General features: G+C 38.3%; 1 protein-coding gene across 3 annotated transcripts in view; it reads right to left on the reverse strand.

The window, feature by feature from the left end:
- Positions 1-25,734, reverse strand: part of nfatc2a (nuclear factor of activated T cells 2a) — a 318,663-nt gene that overhangs the window by 266,885 nt on the left and 26,044 nt on the right. For all 3 annotated transcript variants that reach the window (XM_028811906.2, XM_028811905.2, XM_051932996.1), the window contains exon 2: positions 15,234-16,203. In XM_028811906.2, the coding sequence (XP_028667739.1) occupies positions 15,234-16,203 (970 nt within the window). The remainder of the gene's footprint in view (positions 1-15,233; positions 16,204-25,734) is intronic.

Consider the following 25,734-nt stretch of genomic DNA (forward strand, 5'->3'; position numbering starts at 1 on the left):
TAACAAAACTGAAATGAAAAACTAAAACTAAACGAAACTATTAAAGTAGCTGGAAAGACTAACTGAAAATAAAATAATAATTTACTAAACATAATTTTAGTTTTTGTTTTTGAGTTCATTTTCTTGCAGTTAGTTTTTAACCCTTATAACTTGTAACTCTAAAACTGAAAGTCATTCATCCACTGAACAGCGCTGATGAAGGAGGCCAGTTGTTCACACAGCATTTGCAGTGACTGAGCGAGCTGAATACGCGTGTAGAGCCTGTGGAATAGAAAGCGATTTACGCACTGCCTTTCTTTGCACTTGTTGTATATCAAGATGTAATTCAAACTCCTGAAATCAGAATGTGCTGCTCAACAAAAACTTTACCGTATGGACAGAAAAATCATGAGTGAGTAACGTTTCAGTTTATTTCTCAGGTGCCTGCTTTTTGTTGACAGTAATTCACCTGCCACTTTGCACTCGAAGTATACAAAGTATAGAGAAAATACACTAATCATGAAAAAAATCGACCTCGACATTTTGATGAATCTTGATGTTTTAGAACTCCCCAAGTCTGAAAATACTATTATTTGGAATTATATCTGTGGGTGTGTGTGTGTGTATAAACACGATATCTCAAAAACACAACTAGATAGATGGATGAAATTTGGCATGTGGTTGTTACACCAGAATTGTAGATCTGTATTAACTTTTGGGCCAAATCCATTAACCGGAAGTGGTACTTTACCTGAACACATACTCGATTTTGTTTTTATTCATGCAGCTGCAGAGTCCGATTTATTCAAGTTTACTTTATAATAATTGTTCAATATATTATTAATTTCATTTGATTTGTTGTTGATGGTTCTTTAACGTACATAATATAATCTTCGTCTTATGGTTTACTCCTCAATTATCCATCCCCATATCTGAGTACACATGAAAGTCTAGGGGAGACCACTCCCGATTTTTGAAAATAAAATGGCACTGATCGAGAGACTGACAATGTCAACATACAAGATCAGCATATTGTTGTTGACCAATCACTCTTGCTTTAAACACGTCGTTTAACAATGAAGTGATACAAACCTTGTAAAATTCCTGAGTTGGCAATGTCTCTACTGAACTACAGGTAGGTAGGCGAAGAGAGTCTACCAAGTGATACTAATACATACTAATATGTTTTTATATTTATTCTATATTTATTAATTTATCTTTTTTAGTTCATATTCACAGCTCAAAATACCCAATATTGTGAAAATAATCCAAAAATATCTGTCCCCATTTTTTCAATGTTTCTCTCTCTCTCAAATCAGACAGTTGAAATATCCTATTCTTTTTGTTCTTAACATGAGCCATATCATACATATTGCATACCAGGGATTTTTCCTACCTTGCATCCAAACCTGCTTGGGTAGGTTCCAGGTTCCTGTTATCCTTCTCTGGGTAAACAGGTTCAGATAATGTATACTGTATATTGTTCTTAATCTCAGATGCTGTTTCTGTCATTTTGTGCCCCTCCATACACTTATCACCTACTCTTGCTCTGCTCATTAAGGTTGTACTGTTCTTATGGTGGGCTATTCAAGTTTCACTACACCTAACCTTCACACTACATGCTTGTTTTTCTTTGTTTCCCTCAATACAGCTAGGTGGGGTCTGCACACTCATTCAAGCCTAAGAGCCTTGTTCTTCCTTAACCCCTGTGATTTTCATGGTCACACCTGTCAGAGCACAGTAAAATCTCTTTTCTTATTTTTTTATATCTTTCCAGGCCTGCAGGTGCAAAATTCTGTCTATAAATTGTGTGTGCCTGAGATGAAATCAGAGACCAATATGGCTGGTAGAAAATAACAAAGCCCAGTGTTTGAGATTTTTGAATGAAATATTGAAGGCATTCATCATAAGCACATTGTCATTGGAGCAGGATATGTGGTGTGCTGTAGACATTTAGAGCAAAAAACCCTCACACCTTAAAATACACCTGAAGTTCATTACAAATTGGCCCATTCTAGGCAATAAAAGGAAAAGAAAAAAGTGCCAACAGTCAGCACAGATTTGTTCAGCACATATTTTAAAAATTATAAAATTGTGTAAAATTGTTTATATTCAGTACCTGGTTTTGATTACGCTTTTTATCAGACAAAAACAAAACCAAATAGTAAACTGTGTCATGTAGCGTAGTAAGCTTCCACTAACATTAAACTCATATTATATCCAAACCCGTGTACAGTTCTGTCTTATTGTGACACAAAAACTAAACTCCATAGTACTGTAGCTCTTTAACCATACTATAATTACTAAAACTGAAACTAATATATATAAAAATAAAATAGAAATGTCTTTGTAAAATAAAAACTAAACACGATGAAGGAAGACTAAAACTAAACTGAATTTCCAAGTAAGGTCAGAAAAAGTATAGAAATAAAAATTAATATAAAAAGGCAAAACTATAATAACCTTGTCTCTTACCAGTCAATGGCTTGCTGTGATATTTAGTTTTGAGGGACGGCCTGTTGCAGTAAGAGCCTGGGTACTGTGATGAACCTTACACTTTCCAATGATGGATCCAACAGGGCTTAATGGAACATTCAAACTCTTCAATATTTTTGTAACCATTTCCTGTCTTGTGCATTTCAATGACTTAGTTTTATACACCAGCAGATGCTCCTTTGCCTTAATTTTTGCAGTAATTGTCCAACAAAGATGATGGCCCTTGCTAAGGGTACTTTTTATATCCAGAGAGATATAAAGGGGTCACAAGTAGTACCTAATTACATTTAATAATTGTCAAATAACTGTCACCTTTGTGTTGTTTGTGATTAATGTGTCATTTGTGTAAACCAGGAGCTTCGAAGCACCGAGGTTTAAATATTTATGAAAACACTAACTTTTGAGTTTTTCTTCTACAGAAAATGGTTAATTTTAACGTTGAAAATGTATTGTTACAGAATAAGAGCTTACATTAAAAACAATGAATGAATAAATACATTTACAAATCTTTTGTCATGCAGAAAATAATTTTTGACTTTCGAGGGGACTGAATACTTTTGCACTCCACTGTATATATAGTGTATATACAGGTGCTGGTCATAAAATTAGAATATCAAGACAAAGTTGATTTATTTCAGTAATTCCATTCAAAAAGTGAAACTTGTATATTAGATTCATTCATTACACACAGACTGATGTATTTCAAATGTTTATTTCTTTTAATGTTGATGATTATAACTGATAGCTAATGAAAGTCCCAAATTCAGTATCTCAGATAATTAGAATATTGTGAAAAGGTTCAATATTGAATACACCTGGTGCCACACTCTAATCAGCTAATTAACTCCAAACACCTGCAAAAGCCTTTAAATGGTCACTCAGTCTAGTTCTGTAGGCTACACAATCATGGGGAAGACTGCTGACTTGACAGTTGTCCAAAAGACGACCATTGGAGGGCAAGACACAAAAGGTCATTGCTAAAGAGGCTGGCTGTTCACAGAGCCGCAGCAGCAGCTGATCCGTCCATACTCCTTAGCATGCGTTCAGCTCCCCCCCCTTCACAACGCGAGCAGGAGAGACGCAAAGTGGCAGGAGTGTAGCATGCATCTGGGGTGGGGGGGGAATGAGCGAAGCGATCGAGACCAGAATCATCTCGGAGAGATACTTTGATGACACGCGAGACTAGACATTGCAACCTTAGCAAGCAAAATTCATGAGACGGTGACTTTTGCATGTTACGCCCTACTTACAATTTAAAACAAGTTCACGGACATCCAACCTAGCAGTTGTTTGAATGTGTTTGGCAGACACACTTCATGTGCTCCCAGTTCTTAAAACAACAACAAGCAAAAGATGATCCGACCCCTTAGCTTATGTGTACCCCCCCCCCAAATCTTCACAACACAAGCGGGACAGCTGCTGTACAGGCTTTAAATGAAAGCGTGACAAGCAGAACACGCAGCTCGCCAGCAGCAGCAGAAAGACAGCAGCTGATCCAACCGCAATTCCTTAGCGTGCGTTCAGACCCCCCCCCCCCTTCACAATGCGAGCAGCATTATACGTCCCACCACGAGAAAGAGATTTAACCACGCCCGGGGAAGAAAATAATGGTCAAATATTGGTTTTACAAAAGTTTTAAAGTGAAAGTGAAAATAATGCATATGTAACAATTCCCATGAAAATAAGAATCTCTTTAAATTGTATATCCGGTAAACCATACCCGGGGGTGGCGAGCAAAGCGAGCAGGGGGCAGAGCCCCCTAGTGTGTGTGTGTGTATATATATATATATATATATATATATATATATATATATATATATATATATATATATATATATATATATATGTGAAGTGTTAAAGGTATAATTCAGCAGCTAAAATAAATATTGTCACTGTCTTTTTTTTCACAGATTCATCAGTGATATAATACCTTGTTTGTCTAACTCCATTAAAAAATGAGTTGCAAAAGTAAGTATAGCCTAAGGGTTTGTACATCTATCAATATATAAACAGTTGGCCACTAATCCCAGATGACACTTGTATTTCTTAAAAGTCCCTGGGACTTTTCTTTATGAATTTTGCAATTGTCTGCTAGTCCCTGTTTTCTGAATTAATGTTTCTGATTGAGTGTCCTCTTTTCTCTCTGCTAATACTCCCTTTTTGCCTCATATGTTTCTTCTCCTGGAACTCACTTCTCTTAACAGACTTCTGTCCAAGAGAGATTATTCTGTAATGGTACCATCTCAACAAAACTCAGCTTAGCCCCATGCTGGAAAACATCTGTCTCTCTCAATGTAAACATCTAAAAATTCTCTTTCTGTTGTAATTCATGTTTATTTTTAATTTTACTGGTGCTTTCATGAAGCTTTAAAATTCAACAATACATATTTTATGGGCTTTTCTGACCCAGTGAATCCATATTACTAAACGAGAATGGAAAACCGGATATGGACGCAGGGACATGGGCCGTGGACGCAAAAGACGTAGTGCGCAGGCGCCACACAAAGCCCCCCTCCAAGCAACGGAAAATAAGAAATGAGGCGCCGCGCCCATAGCACACAAAAAAAAGGAGTCAGACGCAGGCGCCACACAAACCCATGGCACACAGCGCCACACGAAGCCCATAGCACACGAAACGGGACATACACAAAAAAGAGGATTCAGACCCACGACACACAAAGCCCCCCTCCACTAACAGAAATAAGAAATGAGGCAGCGCGCCCCTAGCACACCAAAAACAAAGGAGTCAGACGCAAGCGCCACATAGCACACGAAACGGTACGCACACAAAAAAGAGGATTCAGACCCACGACACACAAAGCCCCCCTCCACTAACAGAAATAAAAAATGAGGCAACGCGCCCCTAGCACACAAAAAAAAAGGAGTCAGACGCGAGCGCCACACAAAGCCCATTGCACACGAAACGGGACAGACTACGGACATAGCACACGAAACGGGACGTACACAAAAAGGAGGATTCAGACCCACGACACACAAAGCCCCCCTCCACTAACAGAAATAAATAATGAGGCAACACGCCCCTAGCACACAAAAACAAGGAGTCACACGCAAGCGCCACACAAAGCCCATAGCACACGAAACGGGACAGACTACGGATTTCACACACTAACATAAATAAGAAATGAGACACAAAGCACCCCTCCACTAACAGAAATAAGAAATGAGGCAACGCGCCCATGTCAAACAAAAAAGAGGAGTCAGACACACACCCCAAAGTGAAACGGGACAGACTACGGACTCCACACACGGTCACCCATCGAGCCCGAGATTGAAGCTCAAAAACGGAAGAGCAACCAAAAACGAACACTCGAAGATCATACAAAAACCCCACACATACGGACAACACAACATATTTGAATCAGATTATCCCCGCCTAACAGTGAAACGGGACAGTCTAAGGAGTCCACAAAACTTCACAAATCAAGCCCGAGATAGTACTGAAAAAGAGGACTCACACCCCCACACCACAGTTAAACGGGACAGACTACGGAGTCCTCAAAGGGTCACACATCAAACCCAACATATTACAGAAACAGATTTGTGTTTCAGAAAATGGCAGATACTACGATAGAAGCATTCGCCTACAACTCCCATCTGAAATCAACGTACAGACTATACAGCACATTCCACGCACTTCTAAAAAGACGCACGCCGACAAACGACGTCATACATAAACAACAAGAGACCGGACTACAATACATATACAGGCGTGACACCTGATGGGTAATAATACGAAGAAACGAACAGTCCGTATTAAACATACGTCATCTAAAAACGTTCAAACTATACAGCATAGGTGAATCTCATTACAATGATGCACTATTAACCGTACAACCACAGAAAAGGCTCCATATTAACAGTGAGTGCGATCCTCCTTATTACTTATCCATATTACTAACAATAAAGAACAAACAAGTCATGAATTCACGATCACGGGTACAAAACGATACGGTTCGAGTAACGGGACCACAAACACGAACCCGCATGAAAAAAAACAATACACGTCGGCGCCTACAACGCGCTTCTGAAACCGCGGAAGAAAAAATGTCTCGGCTCCAAAAACGCATGTCACTCCTTATTCAAAATACCGGTCCCAATCACAGAAACATCGGTATCCACTATGACAATGAACAGTAACAATGCACGTGACATCCGTCTTGCAAAACTGTTAATTATAGATGAATGTACAATGGCATCCAGTCACTTACTCAACACCATTGATAAACTTCTACAAACGTTGATGAATAATAATATTCCCTTTGGGGGAAAGGTACTTTTATTAGGAGGAGATTTTAGACAATGCTTAGCTATTGTTCCACATGCCATGCGCTCAGCTATTGTTCAGTCCACCTTAAAATACGCGGACATTTAGCATTGCTTTCAAAAGATACAATTGGTACAAAACATGCGATGTCCAGATCCAGAATATAACAATTGATTATTACAACTGGGAGATGGGACACTCACCAATACAGATGGACTTCACCCAGATATTATTACAATTCCTCAAGCCTTTATCTGCGACGACTTAGTTACGGAGATCTTTGGAACAACAATCTCATTAGGCCAAATACCCCTTTTAACACAACGGACTATATTATGTCCAAAAAATATTAATGTTAATCACATAAATAACCAAGTCATTGCATTACTTCCTGGAGAGGCACAGCTCTTTCTAAGCTCTGACAAAGTTGACTCTGATGACGACAATGACCGTCTTAATTTCCCCTTACAATATCTGAACACTTAACCCAGCCAGATTACCACAACACAATCTTAACCTTAATATCGGAACAATAATCATGCTATTAAGAAACCTTAACACTAAACAAGGTTTATGCAATGGTACACGTTTAGTCGTCAACACCACGACACACAATGTTATTGAAGCAAAAGTTCTTACAGGATCACATGCTAACAATACTGTTCTGATTCCTAGAATTGACCTTCCAAGTTCTGACCTAGAATTACCTTTTACACTTAAACAGCGACAGTTCCCCATTAAACCTGCATTTGCCATGACCATCAACAAATCACAAGGACAAACAATGTACAAGGTTGGCATCTACCTCTCTGAGCCCGTTTTTGGACATGGACAACTTTATGTGGCCTTCTCACGAGTTCGACGTTCATCTGACATTATAGTTAAGGTTATAAATGATCCATGCCAACGAAAACTCATTCAAGGTCAAGACACCATCTTTACTACTAATGTTGCGTACAAGGAAATTTTCCAATAAATCTTTACACTGTGCCACGCAGTTTATTCTTTGCTTCCTATATGCGTCATCTACCCCTTCACACTATGCTATATCTCATACATACATCACGCTATTTGTAATTACCCAACACCAGGGGTTGGCGAGCAAAGCGAGCAGGGGGCGGAGCCCCCTAGTATGTTTCTGACATGTTTTTCACTTGGAGATCTTATGTAAACATTTATAAATTTGTAATGCTATTTTTGACGACCATTTTGAGGGTTTTGCAATGCTTATTACCATAGTAGTACAACCCACAATGGATTGGTACAGTATGATGATGTCATCATTAGTGCCACTATATAAATGTCTCTCTTGCAGTTCTAATTCATCAGAGATTGAATTTATTTGCGAACTATGTGTTTCTTTTGTGGAACTTTGGGACTGTACTTCTGCTCTGCACTTTGATTTTGGATTATCGTTTCTGGTTTTGTTGCTTCAATCCTTGAGCTCTGACTTTGTCTTTTGCTATGTATTTTACCTTGTCTCTTCTCTTCTCTTCTCTTGCTCCTTACACATAAAAATTTTCTGGCTTTCATTTCGAGGTCGGTTTTACTTGAAGTGTTGGATCAAAGCTTCACCTGGCTCCAATATACAGAAGTGGTAAGTTGCCATGAATACAGTAGGTTGCTGCGAGGTCCATGTTCTGGTACTAAACATTTTTTTTCTTCTCCGATTCTTCCCTCACTTTTCGGATCACTGTGTCAAAATGGCCAGTCACACATATGTATACACACATCATTAACTTGCTTTAGGAACTACTACAGGAGGATTTTGGGAGGGTTGAGTTAGGCAGTTGTTCCTTCAGTCACTGCTGCTTTATCTATGATTGTTAAATTGTCCTTATTTAAGACTAATAAAATATGTTTCAATTTTTAATAAAATGCTTTTAGATTTTTATTTTCTGGGGTGTTCTATACCCCATAGGCTACAGTATAAAATGCCAGAACTGACTATATAGTTTTTTTAATTTATAAAAAAAACGCTAAACTTTAGAACATAATTTTGTGTTGCAGATATACTATGTTTGTGAAGAAATACCTTCAACTTGAAAAATAACTTATCCTTCAATGTATTACTATAGGTCTAATGAAAACCAATAAACTTAAAAAGACTGGATTGCACCCAAGTCTGTAAAAAAACAGTACTAATTCACAGCAAACAAAACTACTTGATCTAATTAACTATTTATAATTATTGATTAGCAAAAGTCAATAAAATAACTACAATTAAGAAAAACTAATAAGCTGCAACAAAGTAACATACTAAATCATGCAATAAAACTAAGAAAAAAAGAAACCAAGGAAGCTGAAAAAAATTAAAGAACAGAAACCTTAAAACTCTAAGCCTCAGATGAGCACCTCTAGAACACAGAAAGGAAAAACTGAAAAATAAATAAATATGAGAACAGAACACTAGGATACAAGGATTCACAAAATCCAGGCCAAACTTTGGCATTAATTTTAATCAGACAGCACAGCTCCAAATGTCATTTTTGAAAGCTTGCATTTTAACTAAATAATTACTGACTTCCCTTAAACCACAGAAGGCTTATGCATATGGCAAATTGATTTAAAATTGAATGCCAACCTTTGAAAATTTCTAATTATATTTAAAACACATATCTCTATATATAAAAAATCCAATGCCTGTTTGTCTGTCTTTCTATCTGTTTGTCTGTCTGCTTTCATGAGAGAACTACTTAACGGATTTAGATCAGGTATTTTTCTATAATTTGCTTGAACATTCCGGTTCGTTTTCTGACTTCTCTCATTGCACTAAGTATTATAGTTCATTTTCAGGAGCGCTTTATTTGCGCTAATTTGAGACAAAGGCTGTGGGCTGAGGGGAAGGGGAAGCGTGATGTCAGGAGTGGGGAACCAGGGGGGGCCCTACTCACTCACACACCAGCCTCCTTTCGAGTCAGTCTACTTGTCGCCACGTTTTGGAGTGTGCCTTGCCTCCGCTTAGCTAGTGATACCTGTTTACTGATTTTTACAACTTGTCCTGTTTCACTACTACACAGGCAGAGCTGCGGGCAACAGCTAGTCTAAAATAAAATTAACTAACCAGAATATGACTTAGAAATTTAAACAATTGATGGATCTTTCCAAGTGACTTTTATTGAGTTTTCAAGATAAATGTACTCTCATATTCTGTGGAGCTTTCATTATGAGATATTTTCCATTACAATTTGACCAACTAAAATGTTTTTTTGATAGCAAACATGGTATTTTATATATCTTTAATTCAAGTGTATAAAAATGTATCAGTAATTCAAATCTTGACTAGTCCACAATGTAACTACAGTTATCTGTAACTGAAAGGTCCATAGAGGTCACCTGTAAAAACTCCTCTGTTTTCACTAATCAATGTGGAATTGAATATAATCTGAAATTCAGCTTCTGACTAGACCAAATATAATATTATCTTTTTATTATAAAGAAAAATCTTGGAAGGCTTGGAAAGAGACGATATGTGATCTTCTCGGAAGACAATCTGACGTCCCGCGAGAGACACTTTAACGTCACGTGAGACAAGGCAGTAAGACAAAAGGATAAGCTGCTGTACAGGCTTTTAAATGCTCGACATGCAGCACAACAAGCAGAACATGCAGCTTGGCAGCAGCAGCAGACAGACAGCAGCTGATCAGACTGCATCTCCTCAGCGTGCGAAATTACTGCACAATCTATACTTAGTAGCTGCAGAAGTTAAATGCTACATGGTGTTCCCAATATTTTGATAGATGGATGGATGGATGGATGGATGGATGGATGGATGGATGGATGGATGGATAGATAGATAGATAGATAGATAGATAGATAGATAGATAGATAGATAGATAGATAGATAGATAGATAGATAGATAGATAGATCTTTATTGTCACTGTCACTTTTACAAAGGAACAACAAAATTGAAGGTGCAGTTGACTCAGTGTGAGGCATAAGAGTTAAAAAGACAAGAAGAGTGAAAATAATAACAAACCGAATAGTAATAAAAGTACTTTACAAAATATACAAATTGCACTTGTTATATATACAAATTGCACTGGTTGACTTAAGGTCTATATTGCACATTGGGAGAATGTGATGCGCAATGTTAGTAAGGCCACTGAAAAAATAAGGAGATGATTTGTTTGATGATTTGTTTACTCCCTTCTAAAATCTACCTATAAATGTAAATACACAAGCCTGTTATGCTGGGTTCATCACACATTCAATACCTGTCTAACATTTTAGAACACCTCAGCTTTTCCAGTTTTGCTTCAAATTGAATCAGTTGAAATGTAATGAATACCCAAAAATGGTGAAAAGGTAAGCATTAAACTGCCAGGGGTTTAAATTTAAAGTTTAGGTTAGTAAAAGCTGAAAAAAGAAAATTTCAGAATATTACAAATGGGCCTTTTCATGGAACAACTAACAGAATACAACCTACAGATGGGTTCTGCAGCAATTAAAATAAATTAAGCCTTGCAAGTTGAAGCACACAATTTGCACAGCTGTCCCAACTTTTTGAATATTTAAAGACCCCTGTGTTCATTTTAAGTTTTAATTGAAATAGACTGTGTTACTACACCCTCTGAGCACGACTCGGACAATATTACACTGTAGAAAGTTGTAACTTCCAGTGATAATGGCAAGAAAATGCCAATTAACAAATGAAACGAGTGGGAGCATTGTTACCCTTAGAAATGTAGTCCTTTCATTTTGAGAAATTGCAAAAGTGTCATTGAGTATAGTGTCCTATACAGTCCAAATGCAATTGGAAACTGGAAAAAACTCTGACAGGAGAATATATGGCAAACCCAAAGTCACAACCCAATCAGAAGACAAATTTCTGAGGGTCATCAGCTTGCATGATAGGTACCTCACAGCACAACAGCTTTAAGAACAGCTTAAAAGTGGTTGAAAAAATAGTCTCAGTTTCTACTGTGAAGAAGAGACTTTGTGTTGCATGTTTGACAGGGCAAGAAAGCCATTCCTTAAAGTACAAAATAGGGCCTTGAAATACCACTGTGGACTACTGCAGATTGAAAGAAATTCTTATGGGCTGATGAATCAAAATTTGAAATCTTTGGTTCATCACATAGGGTATTTGTACTCTGTCAAGTTGGTGAAAAGAAGGTTCCTCGGTGTGTGAAACCAACTGTGAAACATAGACTGTGATGATCTGGGGTTCCTGTGATGATCTGGGGTTTGCTAAAGGCAAAATTGGTGACTTGCACAGAGTGACTGGCATTCATACTGGCATGCTACTTTGGTGAATCAAAAATTTGAATAATATTTTGTACACTTAATGATTCTTTGACTTATTTATTTTTTTATTTGCCATTGTATATTTGTTCTCTTCATTGATTTCATGAAACATTATGACATTAAACTACATGCATTTCCATAAAAACTGAAAAAAACTGACTTGTTCTAAAACTTTTGACGGGTAGTATATACAGTATTTAGCAGACTCTGGGTGGCTGCCTTGGAGGAAGTTTGGAAAGCTCTAATGTCCTCTCTCATAGAACTGATAATAAAGACATTCACCATTTGCCCATTTGTGCACTTCTCTTTGGCGTTCAACACGATGCTTCCTTCTGTCCTTTAACAGAAGTATGGAGGCTCAATGCACTTTTGTTAAATGGATCATTTTATTGATAAGGAATTATTTTTAAAAAACAACAAACTCCTTTATTATATACTTGCATAGATTCAGTAGAAAGGTGTGTAATACCTCTTCTTCTATTTTTCTGTATAAAATTGACCATCAACAGTCCCAATATCATTTACTATGTAGTTTAGTAAATCAATGACACAGCCCTCCTCTAAAACATCTGACCAAGATCACAGTGTTAAGTCTTTGTGATTGTACAGCTTTGTGTCACATTATGTTGCTTTATCTAACCATTTCCAAGAAAATGGAGATGTAAATTAATTTCAGGTGGAATTAACCCGTCTCAATATAGATGAAGTGTCATACACAATGAGCAGCTGAACTTTAATGACCACTGGAAATAGCTTATTATATCTCTCTCTAACAGCACTCTTTAGTGTGAGAAAAAGACCAATAGCAACTACGTTTCCTTAGAAATATACACCCATCTTATATCAATAAATCCATACTGAAAATGTTGTATCTTTTTCCATCTACTGGTTCTCATTTCTTGTTGTTATACAGATGAACCACCACAAAGCTATGGCAAAAGAGTTACGGCTCGTTTATACTTCACGCTCAGAACGCGTATGTGTCTGCATCATGGCTGCCACGTGTTCCCAACGTTCATTTGACGCATCCTCTGAGCAGGTCCTCAGAAATTAACGCGATGTGTGCGTTACCAGCAAAAAGTCGGGGGGCGCAGTGTGCTAAAAGTTGGAATGTGACGTCAGAGTCTCTGGTTACTATCTACATGTGACAGAAAGCTGCTTTGCGGATCCTACAAGATCGATGTGCGTGCTTCGATGTTTGATGAATGGTTCGATGTGGTGAAGCAAAATGCCGACATACAAATGCATTCGTGGTGCTTTTACATTCAAGTGTCATATTATATTCCCGATCGTAATGACACGATAAATTTTATAAGTCTCACATATAGTTTTCTGTGGCGTCTTTTTTTTTCTAGAGCTTCCTCCGGACCTGACAGCAGCGGCAAAAAGCAATAGATCAACTCTCTGCACATTTAGAATCCTAAGATTTATACTTGATATCACTTTCATGATGAAATGCATTAAAGTATGTATGTTCCATTTTACAGATAAATCATTCATTTCATTTAAATAATGAATACTGTTAATAATTACACACATGGGGGTGACATGGTGGCAGAGCCGTAGCACTGCTGTCTCGCAGGGAGTCATGTCGCTGGTATTCTCTGCCTGGAGTTTGCATGTTTTCCTGCTGGGTTTCCCCACTGTGCTCCGGTTTCCTTCCAAGATATGCAGATTTGGTGACACTAAAATGACACAAGTGTATGTGTGTGTGTGCTTGTATTCACCTTGCGATGAGCTGATGCCCATCCAGGAATTGTTTCAGCCTCATGCCCAATATTTGCTGGAATGGACACATCCCTGGATTGATGGATTTAATCATTAACATCCTTTTCAGAGATATTGCGGTAAGGTGTCATTGGAATATAATGGGTGTTCCAGGCAATTCATAACACAGCGAAGACGAACTTGTTCTCACTGTGATGATATCTTGCACTGCCACCTGGTGGATTTCTCCAGATTTCCGTAAAGTACGCACGCAAGTATAAACAGTAAAATGCTTGCGTAGCAGGAGCGTCCGCTGCAGCATGCGTTGCATGAAGTATAAACCTGCTCTAACTGGGAAAACTGGCGTGCCTGATAACAGCTTGGCCTAAAACTAGTATGAACAGCAGTATGTAACAAAGGTTTTGAAACTCTAGGGTAGCAGTATCCATGTCATGTATGTATAGTTCAATACTCCCTAACAGAAATCAGCAGTGTCTTCCAAATTGTACAGTAAGCATATACTTATACATTTATACTGGGTCCTGGGTCCACCTTTATACTCAGCTGAACAAAGAAAAATATGACTGGTTTTCAAATTAATTACTTTTGTAGCATCACCTGACATTGGCTAGGATAACATGATGTTAACTCCTTGAAGGGGAAGTCTATACTTTTAGTCATATGGGCTAATTATAACATCAAAGTTGATACCTAAAAAACATTTTCATCTGTTGCTTTTTTTGTCATTTTTATTTTTCCTCCAAAACTCTAATTATATGAAGAACCTTAAAATAAGCCAAACACTGCTTTGATTTATTGAGCTCAAATGTAACAATATAACAATCTCAAACCCATTTAATTCAATTCAAAGTTGCAGGAGCTACAGCCCACCCTGGAAGCCATGGACAGAGTGCCAGACAATCACAGGGCCATCTCACATACACTCTTACTCACTTGAGTCTAACATGCATGTCTTTGGGGTTTTGAAAGGGGAAACCACACAGGCACAGAAATAATTTCACATGGATGGGTACAGGAATAAAATTTGTGAGGTGACAGTGCTAAATATTGTGTCATACAAGTTTTAAAATGCCAATGTATGTCACTCCAAATAATTTTCTAACAGTGCTAGATCCACACATATTTTATTACTTTCCACATTTTATGGGTAAGAGCTTGATGTGTTTATACAGTATGTTGAATGTGCTTTGACATTTAATAGTGTTTTGTGGGGAGAGAGACGTATACAGAGGTTATACAAGGATATAATACATATAAAATATTTCATGATATCAATACTTGCCATTAAGTCTAACAGAGTGCCCACTTGAAATATAGGGTGCAATATCTTGTTTATCGATTTTAAAAGTTATAAATTTATCTGTTGCATGTAGTTATTTGCACTGTGGCTCAGACAAAAAATTGCTAAAATTACTAATAAGCTGCACTTTTACTGAATTAGTTCTTGAGAATGTACAAATGACAGATATATGATTTATGCAGTAACAACTATACCTGTAGAATGGAAGCCCTGGCACAAGTTGTTTGGTCCAGTTTGGGGGAACAAGTAAGACCGGCTCAGCTACTTGCTTTCGCTTCACATCTTGTTCACAGGAACCAAAGTAGCTGTCAGTTTGGATGTCCAAAGGAAACACAGAATATGCCGTATTTGTCTTCACAATCTTAGTTGGAATGTTGCAAGAAGAGCTGGTACTTAGACCATTCATAGCATCAGTGAGGCTGGTTGTATATGGTGCTTGATGACTGAAAAGACCTGTATTTGTGTCCTCCCTGAACGCCTGTGGAGAGGGGCTTCTTGAACGATGTTGGTCTAAAATTTTATTTGGACTGCTGTATTCCTCATATGTACGTTTACCCACTGGGGAAGCTGACCTCGATCCAGGTCGTGGTGATGGTGAACGTGGATCCAAACAGCTGTCCTCTGTGATGCTAGTCCTGGGTGAAGTTCCAGGAGATGTCCTTGGAGAATTCTGAGTGTGGATGTTCCGAAATTGCGGGCAAAGATCATCCGTAGGTCCATTGTTAGGTGATACACAAGGGGAAGTCCATGGAGAATAATTTGTTTCTGAATGCCAGCTAGCAGAGGAGTTACTGCTAGCTGGGCTCAAGCATGCTGGCTCCCGATACACTGTGCTCTCATAACCTGGAACTGGCAAGGTTGACCGAGGGCTAGTGTTGGCTGGATTCAACACAGGCCCTACAATAAATTCTCTGCCAAGTGATTGATATAATTCATGTGAAGGGGTAATCTCAATTCTGGGACTTACAGCTGATGTGGTAATGGGTCTTACATTGTCTAAGCAATATTTTTCTAAATGTCCAACACCAATGTTTATGTCAGGATGAATGTCTGCATAAGCTGATGAAACACAGGACTTATTGACATACTGGGGAACTTCCTCCTGAGGGTATAATACTCCAGTAGGAGGGCTAATAGCTTTATGAGATGTCAGGTCCGGTTCCTCTGTGGGGAAATAAAGATAGCAAAATTATTATCCTATATAATGATATTCCATACCATAATTTGTGACTTTAAAACATCACAAAACCATGAAGACATTGTTTCTCTACTTTGCCAGCACAGATACTGAACTTTATTATGTCCCGACAACATAATTTTTTAAAAATACTATCCATCCCTCCATCCATCCATCCATTATCCAACCCACTATATCCTAACTACAGGGTCACGAGGGTCTGCTGGAGCCAATCCCAGCCAACACAGGGCACAAGGCAGGAAACAAACCCCGGGCAGGGCACCAGCCCACCGCAGGATGCACATACACACACACACCCACACACCAAGCACACACTAGGGACAATTTAGAATCGCCAGTGCATCTAACCTGCATGTCTTTGGACTGTGGGAGGAAACCGGAGTACCCGGAGGAAACCCACACAGACATGAGGACAACATGCAAACTCCACGCAGGGAGGACCTGGAAAGCGAACCCGGGTCTCCTAACTGCGAGGCTTAAAAATACTAACAGAATAAAAAAAATGACTCAATAATAGCAGCAATATTTATAAATAAAAAATAAGTAAATAAAATAGTCAAAAACTAGTCTCCAAACCATATTTAACTATTACAGAGTTTGTGCAAGTCACATCTATTTAAGAGCAAGACTGATAAAGAAGGAGCTATTTTTACACCAGGCATTACTCCATAATAGTCGATACACACTGGGCCAACTTACAAAGTTGCAAAAGACTACATCTTTGGATTATAAAAGAAAACTGAGTCAGTAGAGTCAATTCTGCAGACACCTTTAATGGGAATGTACCTAATATCCAAGAAATTATTATCCATTATTATGAATTGCAAACTCCTCATATCATATTGATAGAGGGCCACATACTCTATGAACACATAGACACCCTTTATAAATTGTATTGCTAATGTCCTTTTTCTTCCAGATGTTACTTTGAGATTGGTGGATAATTACTTGGATACACAGATAATTCAGCTCTAATGAGTTATATCATTCAAATGTGACAGTTTTCTTAAGCCAGATGTTGACTGATGCTCAATAACTCAATGTGCTCTGTGTGATGGGTATCTAACCAAATACGAGATAGTTTTTAAAAAAAAACAAGAAAACATTTCCATGCAACAAACAGTACATCCTGCAACTTCTATATTGATTTCTCACCCCTGTATGGGAATTCACCCCTAAATGTTTCATTTGTGCACCTCAAAATGGTTGGAAAACCTGGTTAATCGCCTCATTCACTTTGTTTTTAATTAATGTATTGTCTTCAATGTTTCATTACAATATATATTACAGATAAAAAAATTATTGACTGCAATGTTTCATTACAATGCATTACAGATAAATAAGGCATACAGTACTACATCTTATCTAGAAGCCCCCTCTTACCCTTCTAGAAGGAAGAAAATGAGAATCAATATGAAATATCATTCTGATATTAAAATATTCAAAATGGTAGCAATGCTTCAAGATTTTCAATTAATGAATTATATTAAAGAATGCCTGTCAAAATCCCAAAAAAATAAAATAGTTCCTCATATGAAGTAAACTGAATTTTTTCTAGATGTTTGGTATTGTAGGGGGATTAGGAGTCATCCAGATAAGTAAGATATGACTGCATGTTAGCAGTGAAGTGTAACTTATTGATTGTTCCTTAATCAGTAATGTTGCATTAGATGTTGCTCCAAATACAATTACTACAGAATTAGGAATTATTGTGTTATCAAACTGTGTGATAAATTAGCAGAGGTTTTGTTTCAGTATGATCTATGCAGCACACATTCCTAAAACTGATGTCTTAGTGAAGTAGGTACTTAGTGGAATTCCTCACAAGTAGGATATTAACCTGAAAACATTGTCAAGAGAAATGTACAGTAATCCCTCCTCGATCGCGGGGGTTGCGTTCCAGAACCCCCCGCGAAAAGTGAAAATCCGCGAAGTAGAAACCATATGTTTATATGGTTATTTTTATATTGTCATGCTTGGGTCACAGATTTGCACAGAAACACAGGAGGTTGTAGAGAGACAGGAACATTATTCAAACACTGCAAACAAACATTTGTCTCTTTTTCAAAAGTTTAAACTGTGCTCCATGACAAGACAGAGATGACAGTTCCGTCTCACAATTAAAAGAATGCAAACATATCTTCCTCTTCAAAGGAGTGTGCGTCAGGAGCAGAGAATGTCAGAGAGAGAGAGAAAAAAAAGCAAACAATCAAAAATCAATAGGGTTGTTTGGCTTTTAAGTATGCGAAGAACCGCCAGACAAAGCAGCTGCAAGGAAGGGAGCAATGTGAAGGTAGTCTTTCAGCATTTTTTAGAAGAGCATCCGTATCCTCTAGGCCAGTGTGCGAACAGCCCCTCTGCTCACACCCCCTCCATCAGGAGCAGAGAATGTCAGAAAGAGTGAGAGAGACAATCAAAAATCAATACGTGCCGTTCGAGCTTTTGAGTATGCAAAGCACCGTGCGGGAAGCATGTCGCTTGACAAAGCAGCTGCACGGAAGGGAGCAATGTAAAGATAATCTTTCAGCATTTTTAGACAAGCGTCCATATCGTCTAGGGGTGCGCCCCCCTGCTCACACCCCCTCCGGTCAGGAGCAGAGAATGTCAGAGCAAGAGAGAGAGAGAGAAAAGCAAACAATCAAAAATCAATATGTGCTGTTTGATCTTTTAAGTCTTTTAAGTATGCAAAGCACCGTGCGGGAAGCATATCGCTTGACAAAGCAGCCACATGTAAGCCCAGCAAGGAAGGGAGCAATGTGAAGGTAATCTTTCAGCGTTTTTTGAGGAGCGGACATATTCTCTAGGGGTGCGAACAGCCCCCATGCTCACAATATATTTCAGGAGTTTTATTTAATACGTATTACGCGCTCTGGTTGGGTAGCTTCTCAGCCATCTGTCAATAGCGTCCCTTGTATGAAATCAACTGGGCAAACCAACTGAGGAAGCATATACCAGAAATTAAAAGACCCACTGTCCGCAGAAATCCGCGAACCAGCAAAAAATCTGCGATATATCTTTAAATATGCTTACATATAAAATCCGCGATAGAGTGAAGCCACGAAAGTCAAAGCGCGATATAGCGAGGGATTACTGTATGCAACAATACAAATTTCCATACCGGAACAGTCAAGTCCCGGGTTAACAACGACCACCACCAGTACTGTTAGCCAACTGAGTGCTGGCAGAAATTGGGCTTCTGTTGGCCGAAGAAGGAGAAGAAGAGGCGGGAGGCAGTAGAAGAGGAGGAAAGTAATGAGAGTGGAACTGAGGGTAGGAACTTTGCATGTTGGCAGTATGAAAAGAGTACAAGGAGATAAGGCGCAAGGTGAAAAGAGAGGTGGCAAAGGCTAAAGAAAATACATATGATGAGTTGTATGAGAGGTTGAACACTAAGGAGTGAGAAAAGGACCTGTACCGATTGGCTAGACAGAGGGACCGAGCTGGGAAAGATGTGCAGCAGGTTACGGTGATAAAGGATAAAGATGGAAACGTATTCACAAGCGAGGAGAGTGTGTTGAGCAGATGGAAAGAGTACTTTGAGAGGCTGATGAATGAAGAGATTAAGAGAGAGAGAGAGAAGTTTGGATGATGTGGAGATAGTCAATCAGGAAATGCAATGGATTAGCAAGGAGGAAGTAAGGACAGCTATGAAGAGGATGAAAAATGGAAAGGCCATTGGTCCAGATGACATACCTGTGGAAGCATGGAGGTGTTTGGAAGAGATGGCACTGGAGTTTTTAAAATAGATTGTTTAATGGAATCTTGGAAAGTGAGAGGATGCCTGAGGAGTGGAGAAGGAGTGTACTAGTGCCGATATTTAAGAATAAAGGGGATGTGCAGAGCTGTAGTAACTACAGGGGGATAAAATTGATGAGCCACACCATGAAGTTATGGGAAAGAGTAGTGGAAGCTAGGTTAAGAAGGGAGGTGGTGATTAGTGAGCAGAAGTATGGTTTCATGCCAAGAAAGAGAACCACAGATGCGATGTTTGCTCTGAGAATGTTGATGGAGAAGTATAGAGAAGGCCAGAAGGAGTTGCATTGCATCATTGTGGACTTGGAGAAAGCATATGACAGGGTGCCTCGAGAGGAGCTGTGGTAGTGTATGTGGAAGTCGGGAGTGGCAGAGAAGAACGTAAGAGTTGTACAGTTTATGTACAAGGTAAGTGTGACAGTGGTAAGATCTGCGGTAGGAGTGACGGATGCATTGAAGGTGGAGGTGGAATTACATCAAGGATCGGCTCTGAGCACTTTCTTATTTGCAATGGTGATGGACAGGTTGACAGAAAAGATTAGACAGGAGTCCCTGTGGACTATGATGTTTGCTGATGACACTGTGATCTGTAGTAAGAGTAGGGAGAAGGTTGAGGAGACCCTGGAAAGGTGGAGATGTGCTCTGGAGAGGAGAGGAATGAAGGTCAGTAGGAACAAGACAGAATACATGTGTGTGAATGACAGGGAGGTCAGTGGAATAGTGAGGATGCAAGAAGTAGAGTTGGCGAAGTTGGATGAGTTTAAATATTTGGAATCAAAAGTACAAAGTAACAGGGATTGTGGAAGAGAATTGAAAAAGAGAGTGAAGGAAGGGTGGAGTGGCTGGAGAAGAGTGCCAGGAGTAATTTGTGACAGACAGGTATCAGCAAGAGTGAAAGGGAAGGTCTACAGGACGGTAGTGAGACCAGCTATGTTATATGGGTTGGAGATGGTGGCACGGACCAGAAAGCAGGAGATAGAGCTAGATAGAGATAGAGGTAGCAGAGTTAAAGATGCTAAGATTTGCACTGGGTGTGACAAGGATGGACAGGATTAGAAATGAGCACATTAGAGGATCATCTCAAGTTGGACGGTTGGGAGACAAAGTCAGAGAGACAAGATTGCATTGGTTTAGACATGTGCAGAGGAGAAATGCTGAGTATATTGGGAGAAAGATGTTAAGTATAGACATGCCAGGTAAGAGGAAAAGAGGACGGCCTAAGAGGAGGTTTATGGATATGGTGAGAGAGAATTTGCAGATGATGTAACAGAACAAGATGCAGAGGACAGGCAATGCCTAATGGGAGCAGCTGAAAGAAGAAGAAGAAGAAGTAAAAAATAAAAAGCAAAAAAAAAAATTGGAATCTTCACGAAGATAATATTTATTTAAAGCATGAAAAGTCTTCAAAATCTATTTTGTCAGAACACGTTCTCCCACTATAATAATACAATATAATGACCTGTAGAGGTGACAAAAGTGGTTGTTTTATGAATCAATATTCCCACCACTCTAGCTGCTTGTAATGATTGTCTTGAAAAAACTGTTTATCCTTTTTTTAACCTATTTTTAATATTGACATATATGTCTTGTGAGAAGCATATATCTGTCTTTCATAAGCCAATTATGTTTGAATTTGAATTTGATATTTATTTTCAGGTTAGTACAGACCACTGACATTCCAATTCATGAGGTAAAATGGATGCCCATGGTATTCCTGTCTTTTTCTTCTATAATTCATGCTTCTTAGTCACATCTAAATATTTTCCTCATTCTACTTGAATCACATACAAGAGCTATGTACTTAATACCTTAAAATTACTTTAATAGTGCAACTTTAGAGTGTCATCTTTCTTTGAGTGCTTTGTTATTCTTGTCTGATAACTATCTTGTAAATAAATACAAGTAAGACACCAGCCATAATGTAAATTCAGAGCAGGAGAAGACAATGTAAGAATGCAAGATATGTACAAAGTTATGGACAAAACAACAGCCAGAGCTGGCCTTTTAAATGCATGTGTGACTTTTCTGATGTGACAGTGAAAGTGAAATTTCACTGCAGTATGATAGGCATTACAATGACTATCATACTGCACATGAAACAAAGGCTAATGAAGGTGAAACTCGGGATGACTCAGAAAATCAGTCAAAAGAGTTTTACTCTGCTGGCCATGCTCTCTTTCTCAGGGGTGGGGGTTGATTTGTTTTCAACCCTGTTTCTGTTAAAATTGATCTATTTGTATGGAATGTTGTGTGATTACAACAATAAAATCAATTAAAAAAAACCCAGTCAACAACTGCAAATCAGTCTTAAAATTGTGCTAAAATCACTCAGTGTATGTTGTACTAGCTGTGTAAGCCAGTGCTGTAAAAAGCCCCGGGTCCTAGAAACTATTGAAATCGTCAGAAAAAAAACTGAAATGTAGAGATGTCAGGTAATTGAAAGGAACTACTCTGGGCATCTCTCTCCTAGGAGGATTTGTTTTGCCAACATGCTCGCATCACTTGTGCATTAGCGGCGGGAGGAAAAGTAAAAGGGATACCATTTTGCCGATGCGAAAGGCTAAGCGACTTTGTCTTTCTTTGGAGGTTTCGTTTTGCAGATGTGCTCGCCCCGCTTGCATTATTAGCGGCTAAGCAAGTTTTCTGTTTCCTCGGAGAGGGAGCCCTTACCCTGACGATGTAGCATTAGAATCCAATTAATACTCTGAGAGGCAAAGAGACTCTACAACTGACCTGCACACTGAATCAAGGTCATGTAGTGTCATGCCACCCTTATGAAGATATCCCTAGCTAGATAAACCTAATCTGTTGCTGTAAATGTATCCAACAAAGGATTTTCAAATAATGCATACTTGTAATCCAAAATTTTCAGTTGGAAAGAGTATAATGCATCCCAGCATATCTGAAGTATGTTAAACAATGTCACTGAATATCAATAAGACACTCCAAACACCAATATTACACTCCACCAAGGAATTCTTTAGAATAAAATGCATCTAAAGACATTTTCACACCTTAATTGTTTGGTGTGGCTTTTTCAAACTCTGGTGTGATTTCCCCAAAAGTCTGTTTCACTTATGTAGATGTGAACATGACAATTGCACTCAACAACCATACCAAGACCCTTTAGAATGGGTTATCTACGATTTGGTACTAATCAGCCCTTGAAGCAGTTTGGACAAGGTATGAATGTGATTCAACACAATGTCTATCTAACTAAAGCAATACCATGTATTACAGATGAAATTGTACATGCTGCGGTAGTCACACCAACTGTCTGCTTTTAATAATTAGGAAATCTCATTCACAGCATAATGAGTTGAGGGTTAACATGGAGCATTAATACATTAAAAAGGCAAAACTAAATATGCGCAAAAATGTAGCACAATTCACATAAAACAACTTGCATAATTACCGGATAATCAGAGCAAGGCCAACACATATTCAAACTTAGAACCTTGCGCACGTAATCAAACAGCAGTTGGGAGGGTTCAGGGGTGGAAGGATTGTTAAAAGTGTAAATTCATTTGTGTTTGAGATTTTCCAAAATACATGCAAAGATGGCAAGAAATAAATAGCCGCACTCTGTGAGATCCACAGTCAAATTCCTTAATCTTATACTACAAAAGTGCTGCACGCAGTGGGGCATCCTCTCAATGCAATTGTTTTATGGGTGCAATGTGGATATGGAGGCATACTGACCTTGACATACAGCATGTAGTAAATGTTAATCAAACATTCCAAAATGTGCAATATTAACAAATATTTATATTTGTGGTTGAGATAATCTAAATTGAGGTTATGTTCGTAAGGTGTCATACAGTTAAATGAAGCTCAACTAATACATTTACTACCATAAAACTGAACTACAGCGTATGATCCCAGCAGAGAGGTTGCCTTCTATTGTACATTTGCCTATTTAAAATGTATTCTTTTCATGCCATTCATAGCAGGGTATAATTTTCAAGTTGTTTTTCAGTAGTTCGATAATAAGTGTTTGCTCATACAGCAGCTGGGTTGGTAAATAAACCAAATAATTATGGAAAATGCAGTGGTGCACAGATACAGCTGTTTTCAACACTTTATTATAATACTAGTCATTTAGCCCGTTACAATAACGGGTGCTAGAACAGTAGTGCATAAACATTAGTAGGAACAGTCTATATTAAATGGCAAGGGACTTTGACCTCATTCTTTTTGTTGGTCGTATTTTTCTTTCTTTCAGCCTTTCTTTTGTTGATATTTACTTGCTGAGCTGACCGTTCTTCATGGGCTGCCACCGTGTATTGTGTGTCTTTAATTTTCTGTGACAGTAATACTGTCTTGTACGGCTCTATTCAATAAGGGCGCGTAGATAATTTAGTTCAAATGGCTCTGGAATATGTGAAGAGCAACAGGTGCAGATCTTTATTTCGCGCGCCTTTATTCGCTGCGCAAAATTGAGGTCGTCCTTTTGAGGCTCGCATTTTTGTGCGCGCCCTTATTGAAGGATGCCTGTGCGCGCCCTTATTGAAGGATACCTTCTTGTACGTCCGCTGGCTTGTACGTCCGTAATATACGTCTGTACGTCCATAATATACCTTTAATTTTCTCTGGCGGTAATACAGGCGTGCGCGTCGGTAATATGCCTTTAATCTCCTCTGACAGTAATACTGGCTTGTATGTGGCTGTAACATGCGTCACTGTATTGTGTACCTTTAATTTCCTCTCGCAGTAATACTGGTTTGTATTTCCGTATAACGCCTCTAACTTTCTCTGACAGTAATATCGCGCATAGCACCGTGCCCCGCGCATGCGCACTTCACCAGAAGACACCCACACACAGACACCTGGACGCACATAGGGATTTTATATATATAGATTTTCTAGAAAAAAAATATTTCTTCTTAATGAAAATAGTCTATTACACGCCCATAGGATGTTTATTGGTATGTTTAGTTTGAATTAACTGGAAATTGAAGCTAAGTAATGAATCATCCCAATTTGCAACAAAGAAAACTAACTATGAGTGTGAAAACACCTCAAATTTTCCACTTCTTTAAACCTTAATCGACTAAATGGTAAGCATATTTATTTGCAGTACAAAACTAAACACCATAATACTGTCCAGTTTCAGAAAGCAACTACATTTTCTTCTACACAGGAATGGGTATGTACTGTAATGTAAATTAACTCTGAATACACATAATGCATCAACAAAATATTTAGTAAAATAAAATAAAGCAATTTTAAAAGAATGGTTACCTACCAACTGAAAAACTGAACTGTCTTTGGGTGATAAGAGGTGGGTATGGTGAAGGGGTGATTGTACTCTTCTTGTGCACCATCTTTGTAAAAATTTTAATTTAATAATGGGACAAAAATAATAGTAAAAATCACAGACCAGCAAGCAAATTAAATTCAGAATATCGGGTGTCCATGTGCATAGTTAACTTTGGATACAAATATTTGAGTTGTAACAGCTAATTTTTGGATAGACAGATTACAAAGAGCAAAGGATTATTGCACAGTTAAGTAGTAAAAGCCAGCCATGTAACAGGTATACGAATATATGCAACTGAAAATGTTTGCAAAATAACGGGAAATTTAAAAATGCAATATAAATAATTTTACCATAATAATAATTTCAGTCCAAATTAATTAATGCAAAGACAGCAAAAACCGCAGGTATTTAATAGAAAAAGGAAATAGCCATTCAGAGAATAAAGTGCCAGAACTGATTAACATTTTCAATCATGAATGTG

The sequence above is a fragment of the Erpetoichthys calabaricus genome, chromosome 10 (assembly GCF_900747795.2).
Source record: "Erpetoichthys calabaricus chromosome 10, fErpCal1.3, whole genome shotgun sequence".
NCBI classification, from domain to species: Eukaryota; Metazoa; Chordata; class Cladistia; order Polypteriformes; family Polypteridae; genus Erpetoichthys; species Erpetoichthys calabaricus.